Source organism: Ambystoma mexicanum, chromosome 7p, assembly GCF_040938575.1.
Source record: "Ambystoma mexicanum isolate Mex_15411 chromosome 7p, UKY_AmexF1_1, whole genome shotgun sequence".
NCBI classification, from domain to species: domain Eukaryota; kingdom Metazoa; phylum Chordata; class Amphibia; order Caudata; family Ambystomatidae; genus Ambystoma; species Ambystoma mexicanum.
In genome coordinates, this window is record NC_090939.1 from 164598541 (window position 1) to 164622785 (window position 24245).

Here is a 24245-nt window from a genome sequence, read left to right on the forward strand (position 1 = left end):
TCATTCCAAGATATGTGTAGTTCATTACCACTCGGTGATCTGCATATGTTAAGCACGTTATAGATAAACCTCCTCGTTTGGGACAACAACCATGCTCCGGTATCAGCCACTCTGGTAAATCTGCCATATAAAAATTGTAGAGTAGCACTGCCAGAGGGCAACCTTGCCTCACTCCACAATATATGTTGATAGGAGCTGTAGTATTACCATCTATGTCTAATCGTACCCGTGCTTGAGTTCCTTGGTGTAAACATTCCAGTATTGTTACCAGCCAGTTGGGGCATCCCCATTTTCTTAATTTACTCCACGGTTCTACGCTATCAAATGCTGCGGCAAAAGCAACAAAGATAGCGTATAGGGAAGTTACTGCTGCTTGTTGTGTTTCGTCAATGATTAAGTCTAATACTCTTAAATTATGGGTCGTGCCTGCGCCTGGTCTAAATCCTGTCTGTGTAAAATGCAGTATGTTTTTTTCATCAACCCAATCTTGTAATCTTTGACAGATAAAGGTGGAAAATAATTTGCCTGACACGTCAAGCATCAAGAGTAATCTATCATTTTCTGGTAGACCACGTGTCCCTTTTTTGTATACTGGGCTGTATATTATTGCCTGTAGACAGGACTTCTCTGCCTATTCTTCTGGGTTTTGTTTAAATATGGCATTTGCCAGGCCATTAGGTCCATATTGCCCCTGTTGCCTTTTTGAAAGGGCAGATCACCCAGTTGCATGGTGAGATGAATGGCACTATTATCCCGTGGTTGAGCAGGGCCTGTATCATGTCTCTGATTTCCTCCTCTGCTTCTCTTGATAGTGGGTACTGTTTAACCTGGGGTAGCACTGCTCCTGCCTTTAGTATAATTTGTAATGGGGTCACTTCCTTTAAAAGGCCAACATCATGTGTGTTGGTGGTCCACAACTGCCTGGGTGCATACTCTAAGTCTGCCTCGGTGAAGGGAAGCAATGCCACAACGGCCATCAGGGGGTACTGCACCCTTCTGTGTTGCACCATGATCTCACAGGGGATACAAATCTCTAAGATTATTTCTCCATCACTGTCGTTGTTTTCAAAAAGTTCTGAATCTGTTACCTCCTTAAGGGGTACGGTGGGATCCACAAGTACTGTTATTTCCATAGAGAAACATGTCTGGGTCTGCACAACCACCACCTCTCCTGCCATTGCATGCATTATTACCATTCCCTCATTGGCACAATGCCCTGATCATTGAATGAGATTGTCATGTTCAATTTACTGACCAGGTCCCTTGAAATCCAAATGTTTAGCTTAAGGAACCGTAGAAATAGCCCCAGAGAAGCCCTGCCTGTGAAGTGTTTTGCCCAATAATGGGAAGTTTCCCTCACTGATGCATGATTTCTCAGTACCCAAATCAACCATAAAAATGAGTCGCTTATTTCCCATCTCTGCCCCCACCAAGGGTTCCTCTTCGGGTTTGAGGGTAATTAACAAGACCGGATATGCAAGAGTTCTCTGTGGGCTGTCCTAGTCAGGATATGTATTTCTTCCAGGAAATTAAAAGGGGTTCCCCCCGAACATGGCTGCACATTGAAAGGGTGGCAACCATGCCATTTGGTGCTGGGTTTGTGCCACCTGCCTGTTGAAATGTATTCTGGGGTGCACATTGTTGCACCACTTGCTGCTGCTGTTGTTGCTGCTGTGTGGGTGGTTCTGGGATCTCTGGGGGCAACTGCATATAAGCCTGATGTATTTTATGGGGTATTGAGGTCATTCTGGGGATTGGGTCTTGCGGGGTCCCCTTGGGTGGTGGACCATAATTTTGTTTCCCACAACTGCACCCTATCCCCTGCCTGCTCCTACACTCCCTTGAAAAATGCAGCCACTTTCCACAATTCCAACATTGTGATGGCCGCATTCCCATTCCTCCAAATCCCCCCATTTGATCCTCAGAACCCACCTCTTCCTCACTGCTGTCCTCCTTGTTCCCCCTGTGGGCTGGGGTACTGTGTATTCCCACCCCACTGTCTTTGTCCTCCTTCCAACCACACCGTAAGTATTTTAGCATTTGCAAAGTTTTGGGTGCTTCCTGACACTTGTGACTGTAATGCCATTGATACTGATGCCTCCACAGCAAACATAGCTAATTTGTTTTGTACTAGTTTCGATTCCCCTGCCTGCCACCTCTGAGCAGTTTCCTTGTCACATTATTTATTCTTCTACAATGGTGTATTATTATGCTTTGGATTTCAGCCCACCCCTTTACTTCAGTGCCCAGAATTTTGTCTATTGCCTTTTGCACCTCTTTGGGTAGGCCCTTTTTAATGATAAAACAATAAAAGGGTATTGATTGGTACCACGAGTTACCTGTCTCTGCTCTCCACATCTCCTGAACCTTGGAAATGAACTGAGAGGGGTCTTCATCATCACCCATAGTGCATTGCATGATAGACTGTTGGTTGGGTGTGTCAGGGAATTCTGCTGTAGTGCATACCATAATTTTGCTCGGATCTTGTCACTCCTGGGTATCCTGCTTTCACCCACACATCCCCAGCTTGGTATCCAATAGTCATTACCAATACGCTGTTTATGTCGCTGACTGCCAGGGGTACTCCGGCGGTTGGCTTTTCAAATGCATTAATCCACTTGCCCGCACCCGTAGTCAGGGGCGAGAGTGCCTTTCAGAATATTTGTGTCTATCTGTGCCCATGCACATAGTGCAGTCTGCTGGCACCTTTATGTATAAGGGGCATCTGCATCCTTGCCCTACCCCATCAGTCCTTTTTCCACCTCCTCTCTTCCTTGACACTGCCATCCGGCCAAACCTGTTCTCTAACCTGCCCTCCCCCTAACTCTCCACCCGAGGTGTTTGCTTAGGTGCTTGTCATCCTCATCATCTTCGTACTCAGCAAATGTACTCCACCCGTCCTCCTCTCCTCAATGGAATCCAAAATTCTCATACCCCAGGCTATCCGCCCTCTTGTCCCCTTCCCCTTTCTTCTCTATATGAACGCTAGTTAGAGCTGTGTTATCCACCCTGCACAGGAAGTCTCCTGCTTTCCACCCATCAGACCCTTGCTCTGCTGGCCTATCGGGTTTACTTCAACCTGTGTTGCTCGTAATCTATTTAATTCTGTTTGTGCCTCTGCCAGTGCCACATCAAGATCTCTCTTATTAACTTCGGCATGTGCTGGTACCTCTGGAGGGGATGCATACAGGGGTGGTGGGGCTGTTGCTGCAGTGGACACATACGTCGGATTGGTGTAACCTACTGTGAGGCAAGCTGCCAATGGGTATATTCCCTCATGCTCTACTGGTGCCCCGCCCTCCTTTCTTGTACAGTCATCAGTGCTTTCACATTGTGTTTTTCCTCCCCCAAAATCTTCTGGATCTTCAAACATCTTTCATAGATCTAATATCTCTTTCCTCTTTTGTAACTGTTTCCCCTTATACTTAACTATTAGAAATGTAGATATGTGTTCTAAGATTCCCTTATTATGGAATCCCTGCTCTGGCCATGAATGGGGCATCCCCTCTCCTATTGTCTCCGTCACCCGCTGCTTAGGTCCTGATACAGTGTCAGGACCTTAAACATATACTCCATGGATGTCTCTCCACCCATTGTAATATTCTGTGTGCCTCACTGTCTCTACGCCTCTGTTAACATGCTGCACGTGCTGCTGCTGTTCTTCAAAAAAGCCAGTCCATCACCTCCTCCCTCCCAACAAAAGGCCAAAAAAATAACAATTTCCCCCTACTCCCTCCTTCTCCCCACAGCCATGCTGCTCTCACACTCCACACATTCCACACACTGAACTCACACCAATAATTACAAACAAAACGCCCCTCCTCTGGCCTCTACCCTACACAATAAAAACACGACAAAACAAGCTAAAATAACAAACTAAAATAAAAACAACTACTATTCCAGAGCCCACTAATTATGTGGGGCTCCTATTTATTTCCTTTTTTTCCTCTGTTATGCAATGTTTGTGGCACCACCTTCTCCGCTCTCTCGGGAAGGCTCCCTTCCATTCCATTTTCCTTTCCTTAATATTCTCCCTAAAAAAGTTAATAATACCAAAAAATAAACAAACCATATCCACAACACATCAACAATTTCACTCTCTGCGCATTCACGCTCTTTACACCCTCCCATACACCTGTCCCCTACTTGTTATCACTTGGAAGGCTATACTCAGATGTGCATGTTCACCCAAACTCCTCTGTCACAGAGTCCCCAATAACACTGACCTGCCCTTTCCTCTGAGCCGCACCCCGCTCAAAAGAGAAGACAGGAATTTTGCAAAGATGGCTCCTGCAAGGCCACTGGTGAAAACGTGTTTTTGGGACTGGTTGCTGTAGGTGGGAGTGGCCCCTTCGGAGAAGCTGCCTGGACACCTCTGCAGTTACGGGGGGGTGCTGTGATCATGTCAGGGCACACCCCTAAATGCTCACACGAGAATAAATACAACCGGCTAGGGAGAAAAGGCCAAGAGATTCTTGCAAGAAAACAAGTTTTAATTATACAAAACATTGGTGTGCCAGCAAAGAATGCTGCTACCCAGGAACGTTCAGAGCAAAAAGAGTGCAAGCAAAAGCTTAAAAGCAAACACAGCGTCACTCATACACAGTAAAAACCCACGTGGCTGGTTGCTGTGACCCTATACATGTTCAGTCTACTTCATAGGGAATGCCAGGCCATTGGTCCCAGCCCTGTTCATCCATCTTACATCACGTGGGGTCAGCTGGGCTCATCGTCTCAAGGGAACCAAGGTTGAAAAGACAATGAACTACATTACACTAACAGTGCTGCTCTATCATTATACAGGGCACCTTGCTTGATCATAGGCTGGTACAGGGTGAGTCTCGAGGTCGCTCTGGCCCGCACACATTTCACTCATCCCAGTCACGTCTTCTGGCTTCCAAGGCTTCCACCCTCACTTTTGAACTATAATTCATCCCTCCCTATACCTCTTATTAAAAATCATTTCATTATAAAATAAAGATAGGGTGACCATTCTCTTAGATCTTTTATGGTTCATTGGGTTATAGCCGGTGGCCTGGGGTGCACTGGGATCTCGGAATTCAGGGGTCTTGGGACTCTGACAGTTGTAGGGGCTATAATTCCTAGTTTGCTGGGTGGGGTTCGAAGGCCTGCTCTGGCCAGTTTGTGATAACGTGTGCAGCAAGGCACTTAGCATTGTCTCATGGCCTTGCAGGATACTCTCTTTCTCGGGATAAACATATTGGCAACTGTTTAGAACAAAGGAGAGTTTTTGTGGCAACTAGCAGCCTGGGTCTCTCTCTCTCTCATCAGCACTTGGGCCTATTCAGATTTCTTCATCAGATTTGTGGCCTGTCTCTAACGGGCTGCCATGCAGGACCTATACTTCTGCCATAGCTACAAAATGGCATTTGTTTATATGCACACACTAAGGGCCTCATCACGAGTTGGGCGGTATCGCGGTGGTATTACTGCCGGGATACCTTTGAAACTTTGAAACTAAGCAGGGCCGGTCCCGGCTACTGCATGGATGGGAGCCAGTCCACAGTCCTGAATGCCATGTGTTTTCTTAGTTTTAAATATCTCATAACAGACGGCATCCACATTATTTGTTCATTTTTTAACCATGCTACAGTAATTCCTTGAAAGTTTTTCACTCAGAGACAATTCTTTTGTCTGATGCTGAATTCCATTCCGATGAACATGGGCTGTTTGTGTGCTATACAAATGTAAAAAATAAAAATAAATAAAATGTGTAGTCTCACAGTCAATATGGGGGAATAATGCTACAGTTGTGCACGTTTTACATATATTCTTTGGTACCAGCTTTTGATTTTCGACATGGGGACAAAAGTACCTGAGCATATGTTATTCTTGAAGCTAATCATTTTTTACCCTTTTCCCATGCTGCATAAATACGGTTAGTTAGGGTTGTGCGATGTATCGCAACAGTCACCAAGAGCTCAGCCATAAAAAGGGGCTTATAGCAAGCTGCTTAACCAAAGTGGGTGATCCTCAGCAAATAATTTAATCTCAATGCACATTGACTAAAAACATGGTGAGTTCTCAAAGCCTGCAATCTTGCATACCTGATAAAAAACACAGATATGTTTCATCTATAGTGGGTTTCTCATCCATGCAGTTGTGATAAAAATGCAATTCCAGTGCAGCAAAGAGGCGTGAACTTTCCAGCTGTGTTATTAGTGCTCTGATGGAGAGGGGGCTGCTTTGATAGCTGCACTGCAAATTCAAAGTAGGCTGGAGAATGCCCAAAATAATAGTGTATCACAATTAAAGAAATAATGATAATAATAATAAATAATGATAATAAAGTTGGATGACAGGTAAGTACAACAAAAATTAGTATTAGGCGGAGGCACACTAAATGGGCACCAAAGCATGCTTTTGCAGGTAACATGTGCTTGTTTCATTAATTTTTTTAGAAGCTGCAGTAAATGGTAGCTCATTGTGAATCCCAGGGTAGCATAGTAGGAAGCAAAGAATGTTTGTTACTTTCGAGGTCACAAAGCAAAGCTCACAAGTCCTGCTGAAAGGCAATTAATACACAACTATTTTATCATTTTATCATTTTGGCATGTTTTATTTACTAAGCCTGATCTATTGGCTGTTTCAAAAAGCCCATGGCGGTTTCAAATTGCCATGAACCCATTTCTGCCTAGGAAGAAGGTCAAAGAGTTGTTAATGTGATACATTTATACAGTGTTGTTTTTGGTTTAATGCTCTAGCATTGCCATGTCAAAGGGAGATGAAATGACTGGGACAGATGAATAGAGTTCTGCTGGTCATCCCTAATATTTCAATGAATCGGGAATAACTATGTGAGAACTGGGGGTTGGCCTGTGATGTCACAGCCGGATCCAGGGATGGTGTGGCAAGGTCTGTGGGACCCAATTACTGAAGGTAATGTATGTCCATCTATAGGGGTCTAATATGCAGTAACCAATCAGCTACATGTGGGGAGACTATTCATGTTGCCAAATGCCTAGTGTTCATTATTTTAGACGGGTATAAAAGCTTTTGATTTTGGGGTGTTTCCTTGACAGTACCTTTTCGTGCAGTTCTGTTCCGCGTTGTGTTTGAATATAGTTTTCCCAGCTGCGTCTGAGATCCTGAAATAAAACTGTGATACTTCTGGCCTGGCATACACTCCTTTTTGACTCCATTTGTAATTGTTTGCTGGTGAGTTCCGAGGCGACCCCCGACACACAGTCACCAGGACTGACCCTGCTTAGCTTCAAAGCAAGGAATGGGCCAGGCCCCTCAGGCCATGTTTGCTAATAAATAAACCCACCTTACAAGACCACTTAGAGCAGCATGGCCTGAGGTGGTCAGATCCTTCCTCGCTTTGAAGCTAAACTGGGTTGGTCCCAGTTACTGCAGGGATGGGAGACAGTCCACAGTCCCGAATGCCTTGTGTTTTCCTAGTTTTAACACACAGAATCCTCATTATTTTAAACCATGCTACTGTCAGTCCTTGAAAGCTTTGCACTTAGAGACCATTTTTGTTTCCTTTTTCTGAATTGCATTCTGGTATTTGTAGTCCCCTAGTCAAGAAGGTGGGAATAATACTACAATTGTACACTTTTTGCCTAACAAAACTCTATAAGGATTCATATATTGGAGTGACACTATTTTATGTGTAATCTTCGAGTTAGTTAGAGTTTTGTTGAAAGCCAGACATGGGGGTTGGGAGGGGAAATGATGAGAGGGCAAGTAAGTCATGAGTATTTGCCCACAATGTGGCAAGAAAGTTTGCAATCATGGACACTTTTGCAGTTATGTTCCCCTAATTTTGGCTGCTTTTCAGGGCACAAGTAAAGGACACATGTGGGTGGACAGCGTACATTTTTTTTCAGAGGGCATAGCCCTGAAATAGCCCGGTAATTGCCCATTTGCGGGTGCTGGACCCGGATGCGAGTTTGGAGGTAGACTTGCCGGTTTTACTGGCAAAGCTACCTCCAAACTCGTAGTGAGGCTCAACGTCTTCTAAAGGTTGGCCTTGTCCCTCTGGTCGCGCTGGTGACTGCCCTGTTGTTGGCCTCTCTGTGCTGGTCCCTCCTGCTCCAATAAAGGCATTGGTGACTCTGCAGCACCAATACTAGTCATGTGCCAGTGTGTGCTGAACATTCACTGGGTTGACGGCCTGGAACATGCCTTGTATTCATGGAGCCCAGGCTAGCTGCATACAGAAGAAAAAAACTGGAAGTGCCTAATTTAACAAGACAATGAACGTGCCTGCCGAGTGCCCCCACCTGCAGAGGCAGAGCAATGCAAGCATCAAACGGCAATGGCACATCTTAATGCCCTGCTACGTTCTGCCAGCAAGCTTCCTAGGTGGGAAGTGCAAGAGAGTCTCTGAACAAAGGACAAAGCAGTTGCCTGCAAACACTCTCCTCAGCTTTGGGACGTCCACCTTAAAGGACGACACAAGCCCTGCAAAGACGCTAGGAAGAGTGCCACAAAAAGCATCAACCATCCAGAAATCATGTTTGGCTGGCTGCTCCCTGTAGCACACGCAGAGCCACCCACCTGGCTGCCAGTTATGACCCTGCCACAAGGTCACAGCCGGTGACTAGACTAGGCTACTAGCATGACCATCACAAGCACCTGCGCTTCAGAATCTTCTGCCTTATTCATGTCAATGGAAAATTAGCACAGTCATGCCATGTGGCTCATTGCTGTTGCTTGTGTTGTGTCTAAAACTCATTGGGCCTCATTACATGGTCGCCGGTATCCCGTCGGCATTAATGGCACGATACCAGTAATCTGTATTACCGTTTCTGCCAATTGGTGTGCCGGAATTACCGGCAGATTCCAAGTGGTGGAAACGCGGGTAAATCCCCAATCCATGGAGTACCGTAGGACTCCATGGGGGAATTTGCCGGTATTAACAGCACTGGTATTACCGGGCCAGTAATAGTGGCAGTTTTTTACTAGCAGGGTGGCGGTTATACCTCCCGCTCAGTGCTGGAGGTAAATGCACCACCCTATCATAAAACGTGGAGTGTGCTGGTGCGGAAATAAGTGTCGGGCTCAGACCTGGCAAACATCCCCACAAATTAAGCACTCTGAGAAAATACGCTTTTCTGATGACTAAGTTCAGCATATCTTTAAGGGAAGAGGACTCAGAAGCTTATTTGAGTCTGGAATAGTAAACAATTCCTTGGAAAAGACCTTTGCCCAGAAATTGGAAGCTACTGGGGATTCTGTGCTTGGCTGCACGGAGGGCAGCCAACTGCCGCCAGCGCCTCCGCTCCATTTGATCAAACAGAATCCATGCAAATGCATCCAGATCAAGTGCATGCTTAGGGCATTGCAGACAGCGGGCATGTCACTGGGAGTCAGTGCATGCATGCAGTGACATGTTTATTTGATGCAAAATACCTGCACTCCTTCATTGAGTCCCCATTACACCTATGATTACTGCCGGGGAAAGCAATGTGGTATAGGTCGGGCAATCACAGGAGACCGAATCACAAAACATAGGTTAAAAAACAAAAATGAGCAATCTGTGAATCAGTGTAAACATGCCTGAGAAAAGTAAAACACCTCACACACACTGATTAATAAGGGAAGAGCGTTTACGGTCTTCACAAAAGGTTCCCCGGGCACACAGACACTGCTTAGGTGTTTGATAGTCGTGATAAAACATCTGCTAATTACCATAATCGGTTCTTACCACTCTGCCAAATTCTGAGTTTTGTTTTTGAAAGTCTTATTTCTGGAGGTAATTACCTCCACACAATGTAACCACACAATTACCTCCACACACAAGAGCATGCATTACCGCATCCGGTAATTACTACTTGCGGTTATTACCGGATCCCATGGAGTTCTCTAGGATTCCTGAATGCGGGATAACAGAAAGGTCTGTATGGCTTGAAGTCATGCAAAGCTTTCCAGGAAGCCAGATAATTACCACATGCGGTAGATGAATCGTGTGGTATAACTGAAGGTAATCCTGCCGAAGTCATAATCATGCCCATCATGTTTTTGGGGGTCTCATGAATTGTCTGAGCAACTTTCCAAATGGGGGCTCCATTTCTTCAGGAAATATCTTGCCCTGTAAAATGTGGTTGTGACTTTAGCTAGCTACTTTGGCTAAGCTTTCTAAATGGCGTTCTTTCCTCTTGACGTTGCCTTCGGGGGTTCATTTCTGAGCTGTGTATGTGAGACGGGGCTATGGTCACCGCCTCATTCAGCGAAATGGGTTGAGCTGAAATGATGATTTGGCAGATTGAAAAATCTTGAAGAAAGCAAGAATGATGGGACCTTAGTGATGCCACGGAACCTTTCCTGGCAATGGGGCTTGCAATCATGTTTTTTTTTTGTGCAGTAAAATATAATGGGTTTACTTTTTTCGCACCTAGTATGAATCATGAATAATAGACATTCTTTTTAGCACTGCAAACAGAAAAAAAATGGATTAAGCGGATTTTGCTAGAATACATTTGCCCAGAGCTACCTGCAGCAGTTCACATCTGCATAAGAATGCTTTGGAGTATTGCTCCGCCAACACAATTCAAGTGTGTCTAGCACTACTTTGGTGTACCAATGCCTTCAAAATTGCTCTAACATACTCCACCACCTACAGAATTTGTGCCTGCCTAAGACTGCTAAGGTGTGCTCCCTGTCCTCCAATGTTCAGATTTGCGTAAGACTGCTTTGTTGTACTCCCACACCTACAAAATTCACATTTGACTGAGATTGCTTTGGTATTCTCCCCACCTACAAGATTTGTGTGCACCTAAGTGTGCTTTAGTGTACTCCCCTGCCTACAAAATTCACATGTGCCTAAAAGTGCTTTGGTATGCTCCTCCACCTACACAATTCACCTGTGCCTAAGAGCTGCTTGGCATCTTCCCCAAACCGAAAAATGTTACATGTGCCAAAGACTGCTTTGGTGTACTCCTACACCAACAAAATACATGTAGTGCTCTCGCTGCTTTGGTCTCTGAATTGGTGTTCTCCACCTGCACCCAGAAATCATGTGCCCACAAACCCCCTACACACTTCCACTGTAATTCCCTAACCCTCAGTAAGCTACATTATTGATTAAACACTACTCTAACCTACAATATAACTGATTTTAACTTAACTCTGCGTATCTACGCAAATTCTTTCCTCTGACCAGTGCTATGTAGTATTGCTCCTGGCTCTTCAAATGCCAAACCCAGAGGGCCTCATTACGAGTTAGCCAGTCCGGATTTAACGGTGCTGGTAAAACTGTACCGGCACCATTTTCCGGACCGGCTAACTCCGAATTATGTGGCCGTGTGGTGTAACGCCACCGGCCGCACACGGACATGGAAACACCACCACCATTACAGCATTGGTGCCAGTGTTTACACTGCCCCCATTCCCGTGGAGTTGTGACTTCACAGGATTGGGGAGTAACGGAATGCTGGCTCTAGAATTACTGGACCACCGGGGCTGTAATGCCCCGGTGATTCTGGCAAGTCCGGAGCCGGTAAATCCCTATGAGTCCAGCAGGAGACTGCCGGTATTACCGGCACTGCTGCCGCCGGACTCATAATGAGGCACAGAGTGTCAAAAGTGTTTACTCTTTGTGTTATATATAGATGAGAGCTTGAAAGCAGTGAACCTCAAACCTCGGGAAAAACAGGAAAAGTGTAATCTCAAACAAGAAGAAATTCCATGTGCTGAGGTTTACATGGAATATCCTATCATTGTGTACTTTATGGATACTTAGGTTCAGTAAACAGGCAATTTTAAATGCACCACACGCGACATAAGGTAGCAAACTAAGCGATGCCCAAGTGAACAGTTGGGGTGTACAGCCAATCATTTGAGAGAAATAACAATGTGTATCATTAATTTGATCAAACTTCAAAGGTCTTTCTTGGGTGAGGAGTCCAACCAGCAGTCCTAGGTGAACAGAGTAAATAGTAAAGCAATGGGTGTGCAATTGTCCTGCTTACTAACTGGATGCATGAATACCTACTCTTTCTTCCAATGTGTGGATGCCTGAAGTAAAGTTGCAATTTATGAATTGTTGAAAGAACTCCTTTGGAGAAGCACATAAACCGATGTTTTGTGTTCCTAAAGAGCATGTCCTGTGTGTCTAAAATGTGCTTTTGTTCTCTGTTACATATTCTGTCACATGTTAAAACACATGAACGGTGTACGTTTATGCCCTGATAACAAACTTTGATTGTACAGTTATATTTCATTCTGATGGTTAGTCACGTGCACACATATTCATTGTTGTTCCCTACTTTTAGGTGCATAGCTTCATCACCAGGCTGCCACATCAGCATGAACCATCATTTACATGGAACATCCGATCAACCTGCCCGGCTTCAGTGTCTCTTGATCATTTAAAAAAAGATATTTTTATGAGTGATTTACCAATTGTCAATAAATATTGTATGGCTAGTTCTGTAAAAAATAATAAAAGTTGCAGTCAAATATCTTGTGAATTTATTTAATAATTATTTGTCTCAAATATGCCAATCCCACTTTGTTGAAATAGATTTAAATGTATGGTACTGTTTTGTTTATCCAAGCATAAACCCACCAAAATGATATAATGTCAATTGGTTTAATATGTTTTTTTTTTTCTTTTTTGGGAACTAACGCTCAGTTACACGCTTCATGCATTTTGCAAAGTGTAAAGCTTAAGTGGCATGCAATCACAAACTCCCAGAATGTGTGCCCAGCACTGGTTAAGGAGTTATTCACATGTAACTTCTCCACAAAGCATGTGGATGACATTGCACAACATGTCAAATCTGATTTCACCAGTGAGGTCATCAAAGGCACACCACTGATTAGACACTAGAGCCTCCATGTCATCATCACCATTAGCAACTTCCTCTTTACGGACATCAGTACATACCTAGAGTAAGTGGCCATTTTGAAACCCGGGCCATCCTAACGCCAAGATTGTGTGAACATTCTAGCTCTCTGCCCATTAAGTTAGTAGAAGCCAGTCCTAGAATGTGATCCCTGTTCCAGTCCTGGAATGTGATCTCTGTTCCAGTCCTGGAATGTGATCTCTGTTCCAGTCCTGGAATGTGATCTCTGTTCCTACAAGTATTGCACTGAAGATTTGGGATAGCAAGGGTGGACAGCCAAAGCAAATGTGTCTCAGCCTTATTCTGGCACTATGCTTGCTGAGCCAAGGAGGGCGGAATTGAGCATTGTCTGAGTTAGTGACTCCAACCATGCCTTTTTAATGCACATTGTTGACAGAATTTGGTGTTGAAGAGACCTCTCCGGGCCATTGTTTCATGAACTCAAATAGATACCACCAAAATGGCCGTTAGCAGGATAAATAAAAACTAAAATGTCTTGACCTCTGCTATTGGTTTACTAGACTGCTCTCTTCTCTTCAAAAGTTGAAATCAAAAGTTGCAGATTTAGTGTCTAGAGTTAACTGGACATGCTTCATGTATAATTCTGTTATGATGTCTGCGCATGTACACCTAAGATTCTGTAGAAGAAACAGTGTGTGTCATTACTAGTATGGCAGTGTGGCAAAATGTGGCAGTAAAGTGGTAGCAATTCTGTGACTGCCACTTCTTGGCTGCATTACTGCTCCACCGCTCTCTAGGTTTTGATGGTACGTTTGAGGATGCATCTCCAGCACAAAGCTGGAGGAAAATCATCCACCTAACTGACAAAAATAACCAGATTTACCACGTGGAATTACCGCTCATTCATGGTAAATCTGCAAAAAAATCCCCATGTAGTTCTAAGGCCTCCAGGACCAAGTGGAGGTAACAGTAGTCAATTCTTGGGTAAATTAGCAAATGTACTCTTGATCTACCACCAAGCTTAGAATGAGGCCAATTATCTCTCCAAACAGAAAGGAGGGCATCCTCAGACCCCAATGATGGAAACAGATGACTCATCCATGCTATCCTTACTTCCAAGCAGCTGCCAGAACCAATGTATATGATTCATGTGTACAAACACTGTAATATTATGGTGAATATTGGAAAAAATGAAATGAGCACCAAACGCAGTGTGTATTATGCATTTAGTAATTCAACCCTATAACCCTTTAATCACACACAAATGGGTGAAACATGAACATCTGCTGTCATTCTTATGTTTCCAAAAAGTCAGTTAAATGTATACAAATCACACACTCCCGCTGGAGTTATTTGTCCCCTACAACATTTCCACAGGAGTATGTCAAAAGGGTAAGAGAGGAGTGCCCAAGGTGGGCTTTCTTGCCATGTTAAACGTCTATCAGAAAATAGCGAACATGGTTATGCTAATTTTTGATAATGTGATTTACTCAGTAAGATAATTGTGTTACATTCTAATTATGACTACAATATGAAATGGAAGTGATCATTCTGAAAGATAAGATGTGAGGTTAGAGTTCCTAGAAGAGATAGTCAGGAAATATGTTTAAGGTTGAAGGAATTGAGTCTTAGAGTAACCAATTTGCAGGCTAAAGAAATCCCCTCACCTAAGGTGGGTAATGTAGAACTAGACACACAAGAATTGGTATGAGTAGACATGGTAGAAAATGCTGAACAAGGAGGAGGGAATGCTGAGAGAGTCAGATTAGTTTTGACACCCGTGCCTTTAGCCCCACCAGAATGTTTCTGGGGGATGTTAAAAGGTGTCAGACCACCCTGACTCTATGTGAGCTTGACTTTTTGTGTAGGCCACAAGCCTTCCAGACTAAAGCGGCTAAGGTAGCCTTCATTTTATCATATATCACGTGAGAGACAACAACATGTTCAGTGTTTTTAGTGGTTCAAGGAAATCCTATTATGAGGAATTTGGGTCAATTTAAGGCTGAATTTAAGAAATTGTTTGGCAGACGTCAGCTTTCTCAGGAGGTTGACGGCAAACGTTTGGAATTAAGACAAGGTGGGAAGGATCTGGTGAAATACATTACTTAGTTTAAGTTGCTAGTTTTGGAAAGTCGGTGGCCACAGGAGAAGTAGTCTTCCTTATTTTATCGGGAACTGCAGGCTGGGTTAAAGCATGCCTTAGCAACCATGGTGGACAGACCCACGCTTGAGAAGTCCTGATGAATGTAGTAATGCAAGTTGACTATCGCTTAGATGAACGAAAGGTAGAGAAGAGGAGAGGTTTTTCTGAGCCTGTGGTAGTAAGAGGAGAAAGAGCCAAGGCTGAACCCGATAATACAGACATGAAAACAAGAGTCTTTGTAAGATCTGAGAAAGAGAGGGTCCCTTGTCCAAGAAAGAAAAGGATAGGCGAATACAAAATAACCTATGTTTGTATTGTGGGAAGTCTGCACATTTTGTTGGGAATTGTTCTTGGTGCCCACAAACCTTTCAGTCTCCCAGTCCCACGTAGACTCAACACGTGGCTACCACAATTCAAGTGGCTGTCCCTCAAATCAACCTCAACATTTCCTTGTCTGTTCAAGGGGACTTGAAGGGAAGTGAGCTGGTAGTGATAGACTCGGGAGCTACTGGAAATGTCATGGATTGAAATGTTGTAACAGCTATGAGGATCCATGCATTCGTAAGGAAAGGGTAGAACAGGTTAGAGTGGTAGATGGGTCCCAATTAACCTCAAGGCCAATTACCCATGAAACAGTACCTGGAGTTGGACCCTAGGAGCCCATATTCCATTCAGTTGGATCTATGCCCTAAATTAAAAGGAAAATGAACACTTAACAGAATATATTCCAGAGAATCTAGAGAAAGGTTTTATTAGACATTCATAACCACCAGCTGCATCGCCACTATTTTTCATTGATAAGAAAGAGGGCACTCTGTGAACTTGCATAGACTACAGGGCTCTGAATAAGGTTACTATCAAAATAAGTATCCTTTACTGTTGATTTTGGTAATGCTGGATCAGATCCAAGGGGCAACCATTTTTACGAAGGAAGATTTACGAGGATCTTATTATCTAGTACGAGTAAGAGAAGGGGATGAATTGAACACAGCGTTTTGTGTGAAGTTTGGTCTCTTTGAATACCAAGTGATGCCTTTTGGCAGCAACCTTTCAATTTATCACAAACAAAGTTTTGGCAAAATTTCTAGATGTATTTGTAGCAGTCTATATCGATGATATTGTTGTATATTCCAAGGGGCAGGCAATTCCTGAACCTGTTTGCTTAATTGGTCATCTACACTTCCTATGATGTTACCCATGGTAACCATGCAATGAAATACACACATCTTTGTAATCTCAGGGGATGGGTCCATAGCCCTAAAACCTAGGCACACCACTATGAGACTTACCATATCGATCTGAGAGGTCTCCCTTTGGGTCTGACTGCTGGACCACTGGCTTCCTCTTAACTAAGAGGCAAAGACACTGTGTTCACATTCAGGTGTCTCTTGTGTTCCCTCCCACTCTGAGGGTACACTTTTATCTTGAAGTTAACAAGCTCAGAGAATGACTTGACTTGACTTGAGGGTAGCCACCTCTGGATGCTGTCCTGGCTTTCCTCAGAGATATCAAGGATTATCTTGCCTATCCTTGGGTAGAATGGCCCAACTGGATTCGCCAGGTGGCTCTCCAGGATGGGGAAGGCATTGGGCAGTGACCATATGAACGAGCTGAGACAAGAGTCTCCAGTTGTTCTGGGGATACTGGTCCCCATCCAGCAGTCATAGGTGTCCTTCCTCATTTACCAATTCATCCAGTTTAGATATTTGCCCCTGGAACTGGATACTTCCTGCCTTCTGAGTGGCTTTATGTCACAATAAGCAGAGCCTATAGACCTTATAGATGTGTCATGTTTACTGTTTCACTCATAGTGCAATTTTATTGTTTTATATACTGTTGGTCACATGACCCTTCCGTTCATTATGTATGACATTATTCACATCGTTAACTAAATACGTCTCTTCTTTTCAAATTCATGGACCAATGTTATTGTAAGTTTTTATTGAATAGTGTCATACTAATGCAAAAATGATGCTTACAAATATACACCAATATTGCTTTAGAGCCCCTATGTATAGAATCCAAGACCCAGCAGAGAGACCTAATTGTTTATTTTACTCCTTTAATGTTGTGGAAGACCAGAGAGGGCGTGTACAGTATCGAAATATTTCATCAAATTATTTTTATTGAAGTCGTGTCGAGTTGGCTGGAAGTCGTTGTGTTGAGGTGTTTCCGCCTGACCTTCTACAGTTGAGCCATGCCATTAGAAACATTCTGAAACAAAAAACATTGGGTGATTATTAAGGAAACAGGTGAGATGTTGCATGTTTAGATTTTTCACGGATCAGAGCTTGAATGATGCATGCAATTATGCATTGTGTCACTTGGTCCTGAGTATGTACTCGTCCTGCTCTCCCATAGTCAGGCACAAAGCACAGTTTGAATCCATAATTACTCTTCCCAATTATTTATAATAATCATAACTCGTTATTTTGTGTCATGAAACACTTGTGTATAGGCGCGTTACAAATGCCATATCATATCATATCATAACTCGCTGAATACCCCACAGATATTCCTAAGCATGGACCGGGGGATGGAACCTGTATTTCTCCGCATTGTCTTGTCTTGCTTCCAAGACGAGCAACGTTACCGCTGAGCTACCCTCCGATGCTCCTTACCCTCCCCTCCATTTGCAATCAAAATACAAGGAAGCTTAAAAAAAGTGGCGGTAATTCCACTACCACCACTTTTCTGGCATTAACAGAATTACTAACGTTTCTACCGCACTGCCAAATTCAGAATTGAGAGGCAGAGTGGAGGATTCAACTCCAGAAAAAGCATAGGATTGAAATCAAAATACAAGACATCTCCAAAAAATACGCATGGAGCCCCACTATAGCATTGCGGTAATTCCAATGCTGCCATTTTTTGGGAAATAATGGAATTACTGCAGTTCTAACTGCAGCAACAAATTTCAAGTTTAGAGGAGAAGTGGGGCTTTCACCTTCAGCAAAATGCTGGAGATGAATCCCCCACTTTACCTCCAAAATCGGAAGAATTACCACGGTGGAATTACTGCTTGCAATAATTCTGCCAAAATTGCCATTGAGTGCCCTGGAGTCCAAAAATAGCGATTTGCCCTGCATTCCCACCACTCATAATCCTGTCCAGGGAACCGAGTTGCAGTAACACTGACCGACTTTTGCGGTAATTACAGTGATTTACCACCAAATTACAGCCACACTCGTACTAAGGCCATTAGGCCACAATGTAATGTATGCATTGGAATTTCAGCAATGACTTCATCACTGATTAAATTGCACATTATTGATGCATGTAATTTAGAAGAACTGGTCTAGCTATCAAAGAAAGTTCCATTATTGAGTACATTTAGAAGCAAAGAATTTGTATAAAATGAATTAAAGGAGTCACACGTGGCACCCAAATAAAGAAACCCTTCACGATAGAGCCAACGTATTGATTATTGGGATAACAGATGTCTGAGCACCCTACAAAACACCATTCAACATAAGAAGTTTTAGCCAGAACCTTTCATTTTCCAATCAAATACACAACGGTGTTTAAATAAAGGGCACAATTTACGGAGGACTTGCAGGTCCGCTTTTGTATCGTTTTACATATGTTTTCCTCTGCAATGTGCATGTGTTTGGATCGGGGTCAAGTCCTAAAGCGAAAAGTGGGGGGACTCATCAACAAATGCAATGGGATGTGACGTGCCCATAAATTAGCATATGAAGGTGAAATATGCAAATTTCATGAAATTGACTTTGTATAACCAGCCAAATTGCACAGGACGAATGGCATTTGCCTTTCATAAAATCAACACACACACAAAACCAAGAGAGAATATTTTCTTCTAATAGTGTATTTGAAAACGTTAGAAGGTGTGCTCCACGAACTAATACATGTGTTTTCACTGGAACATGCAGTACCGAAATGGGACATTTCACCTTTAGTTGTTTGTTAATGTTCATCATGTTATATAGTGCAGGGGTGAAGTGTCTGGCCTACAAACCTGATGACTACGGTCAATCCCTGAGGTCGGCTTTAACTCATAAATTCAATTTAGTCTTTCAATGATTTTCATCATAGATGGGGGGGGGGCGGAATCCACCCTCTGAAGAAAGTGGGTGGACTCTGTCTACCTGTGTGTACCCTTGACTTTAGCCCTGGTTTGGATGGTGGATTCCTGGCACAGGGCTTGTATCCAGCCTATTGATGTGCCGAAGTTGCTTCTCAAGGGTGAGCTGCCCTGGCGTTACTCCTCCTCGTCATGGCCATACACAAGCTTGAACCAAAAGGTAAAAGCGACTGCCCTCCTAAAAGACCTTACCTGGAAGAAACCCCATAGACCAAAGCTGTTAAACATTGATGTTTGCACTGGTTATAGGGAGCAAGTGGGACCGTACATTGTAAAAAGCCAACTTCAGCCAAAGGGCATGCCATGAATTCAGCATGGTAAAAGACATGACCAACTCTACCCCTTGGACCACAAGACCCCAAAATGTGCGGCGCCGCTGCCCAGATAGTCTCCTTCATGGTCCGGGCCCCAGAAATATATTAAGAGGAAGATGAATATGTTCTAGGTCACTTCATCGCTTACCCTCCTGGAACTTCACCCGAACATGTTGGTGGGACTCAGCCGAAGATGACCTGTCTGAAGCACCGAGGCTTGGAGCAAAACGAATCAAAGGTCGATCCTTCCTTGCACCAACTTTGCTAAGGCTCACCTGAGCAATCAGAGTTCTCCCGAAAGGAGATGTAGGTGTTATTAGAAGCATCCAATATTGACAAATTTCACGATGTAGAGAAATCCACCGATACAAATCCTATCAATTAAAGAGAGTAGGGCAAGAATCACGGGGGGGGGGGGTGTACACAGTTTGTTTACATCGCGTTTCGTTAGATTAGTTTAATTTATTGTTCTTATTAAGCATCGATTAGTTGGCCTAAGAAGCACAACGGATGGCCTGGTGACGAGGTAGCAGATACATGATTTCAGGAAACTGTTATTAAGGAAAAGAGCCCGGAGTCAATACCCCTTCAGAACCTAGGATGCACAGTCATGTTATAAATATGTGTAGATAATAAGTTAGAGAGTTAGGTGCAATAAACAGTGAAAGCCCTGCCTCTGACATCTTCAAAACGTGCAAATTCGAGGGCAGGCTTGTAGAGGACGCGCACAATGTACGGTTTGGAACACTGTGTTGGATGGAATCTCTCTTTTAGAAAGAGATTGGCTGAGATTGTAGCAAAAGGAAATATGCAATATCTTCCAGGTCACTTGGAACGCTCTTGATCCTCCCAGGGGCTCTCCTCTTATTGACTTGCATGTTGACGTTGTTTCCAGAGACCGTGCAAATCCTATTGGTTGCTTTTGTCTGTTTGCAGAATCCATATTGGAAGGGTGTAATTCGTGTACTGATCTTTTCTTTTCTAATTCGGTAAAAGTTAAGCAATTACTTTGTGCATGTGATTGGATGAACACTATAGCAAAAATGCGATCTCATTGGCTGTACACTAGTCTTACTATGGGACCTTGCCAAAGTATTTGTTTACGTTCTCCAATCCATATTGGAGGACGCAATTCCTCTGTTTCAGACTCAATGTTATTCTGACCAGAGGAATTGCATATATCCACTCCAACAGAGATCCTAAACTGAGGTTCTGCTCACTGTGTAAAGAGACACATATAATTCAGACTAGAGAACACATTGAACAGACATGCCCAACCTTGGATAACGCAAGAGTTGCGCCTTTCAGCAAATACCCCCACAATGTTTCTTGGTTATCCACAGGTGATGTTTGCCTGAGGATAGTGAGCAGCAATGAAGCAACATTGTCAATTGCCTTATTCAAACATTTAGGGATGGCAGGCCTGAATTCGCTCAAAGACAGGTGATCTCAGGGATAATTGATGAGTTCTACCTCCCTTATCTGATAGTTTCTTTCTTTTATGCAATGATGAATTCATTCGTTTTTAGGAGGAATGCATGTATTGTGTACATCGATGGTATTGATTATGATTTTTTTTTAAAGATTTTAGGAATCTTTTGATGACCTCTTTCCAATATGCAATGGCGATTTATCTAGTGTTTAGTTTTTGGGAGGATTATTTTGCGATGTGATGTTTTTTCTGTTTTAATTCTAAGGCACTGTGTGTTCAGTTAAGGCTAACGTTCTTTAGCCAATTCATTAAAAAAATAATCATTTAAAAAAAAATAAGTGTGTTTACATTGTTATGTACTTGGGGAAAGGTCAGTGAAGGTAGAATCATTCTGAAAAAATGAAGGTGAAACAAACAGGAAGTGACTGCATAATCGACACTGGCCATGACATCCGTGGCTGTTCCCATATGCTAGATTCCTCGCCCGGGCCCTCTGGTGGCCAGTGCCTAATGGGTGCTGCCGAGCTGCCTCTCCCTTTGTGCACTGGCCATCATGTCCATGTCATGCCCAGCACTGCAGTTCGGAAGCCCGGCGGGCCCTCATTCAGGATACTGAACCATATATAGGTCTTTTGGCCTCTGTCACTGCAAGCGATAGGGGGAGCAAGGAAGCACAGCACAAAAGGGCATCTGTTTACATGCTCTCCTGATGTCTTCATAAGGACTCACGGAGGGAAGGGGCAGTCCCTTCTCTCTGCACTTATGAGCCACCCGCTGGCTGCACTTGTGAGTTCACTGCACTTCCCCCTCTGCCTCCCTCTGGCACCACTCCCCTTCCATCTTCCCCGCACGTGCGTGATCTGAATGACACAAGGCCTAGTAAGATCGTTTTTTAGTTCTCCCTTTGTTTGCCCCTCCTTGTCTTTTCACGTCTAGAAACACTTGTGTGCAGACGCATTATAAATGCCATATCATATCATATCAATCAAGTTCATTCCCTGATAACTTTTGCTGTGTGTGGAGAAGAGATTGAGCACAAGGCCATGCACACAACAAGAGTGAGGGACCAGGTGTGTATGTATGAGTGTGTGTGTGTTTGTGAATGGCCGGATACCTGTGTGCCTCTAGGAATGTGTGAGGGTGTGCATGTGTATGAATACATGCATGCACACATGTCAAGCGACGGTCAGGCAATGGCAGCATCAGGATGGTGTACTGGTGCTGACTTCAAGACAAGCTGTTGCTGGTTGGTGATGACATAGCTTGGCACTGAATGCAAAACAGTGGCCCTCATTACGACCCTGGCGGAGTGGGTTTACGCCAGCGTTATTCGCGGCGGACCCGTCCGCCCTACTACGAGTTCCCGTAGCGCCATGGAACGTTTTCCGCCTGGTTTTTCCGGGCGGAGAAATCCATGGCGCTACGGGACCTTGATGTTAATTACGCCACCGTATTTTGCGGTGGCGCAATTAACGCCTTCCCCACTCCCATTATACCCTATGGGGCAAAAATGGGAATGGGGAAGGGTAAAATGGGGAATGGGGATTTACCGCCCCGCCAAGGTCGGCATGGGGCGGAAAATCCGCCAACCTCCATGGCGCTATCGGCAGCTTTCCGCCGTGCTCCGCGGTGCATTTAGCACCGCGATTTCCGCAAGGGTCGTAATGAGGGCCAGTGTGTTAAAGTGCTATGCTGGCATATGCCGGGATAAGATACCTTGTTATGGTAGCAATATTGTAAATGTTGTGTACTGTGAAAATTAGAGTTACTTACATTGGCTGTACTTCCCTATATTGGCAAAGCCAGTGTGAGAATGTATCATTACAGTGGCAATAATTGCATTATTGGGCACAGCAAGCAATAATTAGTGTCTACTTCCATTGGCAGCACTGGCATACATTTTCAGAGCCATTATGAAAATGTATGTCTACAAAAGCAGACTAGTGACATATGATGAGTGCACAGTATCATAAAAGTATTTTACGTTGGCAATGGTGGCATGTATAAAGTGGGCACAGGCATCATTTACATGGGCTCTGCTGGTATACATTGTATAGAGGCATCACAGAGTGTGTTTTACAGTGGTAATGATGGCATGTAATACACAACAATATGTGTACATTTCTCCTATGCCCTATTGGCAACCTGGCATCTATTGGATTTTTCCCTGTGTTACCCTATACAACCTATTGCAAATTGTATGTCTTTCGACCTAATTTTTCACAAAACAAGTGTGCTGTAAAGTGCACCATTTTATCCCACTGTTTTAAAAACAAGTTGGGGAGAGGACCACTCAGATCACCCGGTTGTTGGCGCAGACCACCTTGCTATGCCCCCTGCTTAAGTCTCAAGGCAAACATTTACTCCTCTCCAGTTCAAATATTCACCAGCTGCTGCTGCCTGGGCATCAATAGCATGAAAGTTGCCCAGCCTGGGTGAACTACCTCCTGACAAAAGCTCAGATGGCTTTGTTGAAGAGCAATGTTTCCGGGTGATAGAGCTATGATATGATATGATCTGATATGAAACGGCATTTATAACGCGCCTGCACGCAAGTGTTTCTAGGCGCAAAGCTGGTAATGGCAGGCATGATTTTCGGGTACCTGAATGGGCACGACATCCTGTGCTAGGCATAAATGACACAATGTTCCTATGACTTCAGCTTAGGCCTAAGAAAAGGTAATCGGACTAATACACTACTTTATTAATGTGGAAATTTAAAGAGCACTCCCAGGAAAAAGTCAAGCACTATTGAGGAGATAAATTAAAACGTTGAATGGGGCACTTTAGTGGATCAGGGATCAAGGCGAGGGGACACGCGGGTGGACGGTGTCCGCCCACTGGGCGCCGCCCCTTCATTTTACAGGTCGTATATAACATGAATAACATTGCTGATCTTTTCTGAATTGATGCCGACCACGGGCCGCAGGTTCGCAAGCTGGACACCTCACCACTGCACCATATAACCTGATTTCAAATAGCAGTCTCATTTCAGGACTGCATGTTCCAGGGAAAAACATTGCTATTCGTTTTTGGAGTGTAAAACATGCGCACTTTTAAATTGATTTCAAAATAGTATTAGAAGAAAATATCCTCTCTTGCTTTTTTGTGTGTCTTGATTTTATGAAAGGCAAAGGCCATTCACCCTTTGCTATTTGTATGGTTATGCAAAGCCAACTGAATGACATCTCCATATTTCACCTTGATATGCTAATTTCTGGTGATGTCACATCCCATTATGTATTTTAATGAGTCCCCCACTTTTTTTAGGACCTGACTCCTGCAGTGGGTTGAGCTTCCTAACACAAAGAAGGGGTGATTAGCAAGGGCGAGCGAGCTTTGTCTCCCTGCCCCCATTAAGACATGACTACAGCCCTTGCATCCACCGATGCATCTATTGGTTAATGGCTAGTTCAGCCCTTTGCTTTCTGCCAAATACTATAACAGAAAGATCCATGCTGGTACGATA

The 24245-nt window shown here is 43.8% G+C and overlaps 1 protein-coding gene across 1 annotated transcript in view; it reads left to right on the plus strand.

The window, feature by feature from the left end:
- The window catches only part of LOC138525787 (trefoil factor 3-like), an 85294-nt gene extending 72860 nt beyond the window's left edge, over positions 1 to 12434 (plus strand). The window contains exon 3 of the mRNA XM_069635991.1: positions 12246 to 12434. Within this exon, the coding sequence (XP_069492092.1) occupies positions 12246 to 12253 (8 nt within the window). The 3' untranslated portion in view covers positions 12254 to 12434. The remainder of the gene's footprint in view (positions 1 to 12245) is intronic.
- The last annotated feature ends 11811 nt before the right edge of the window (positions 12435 to 24245 follow it).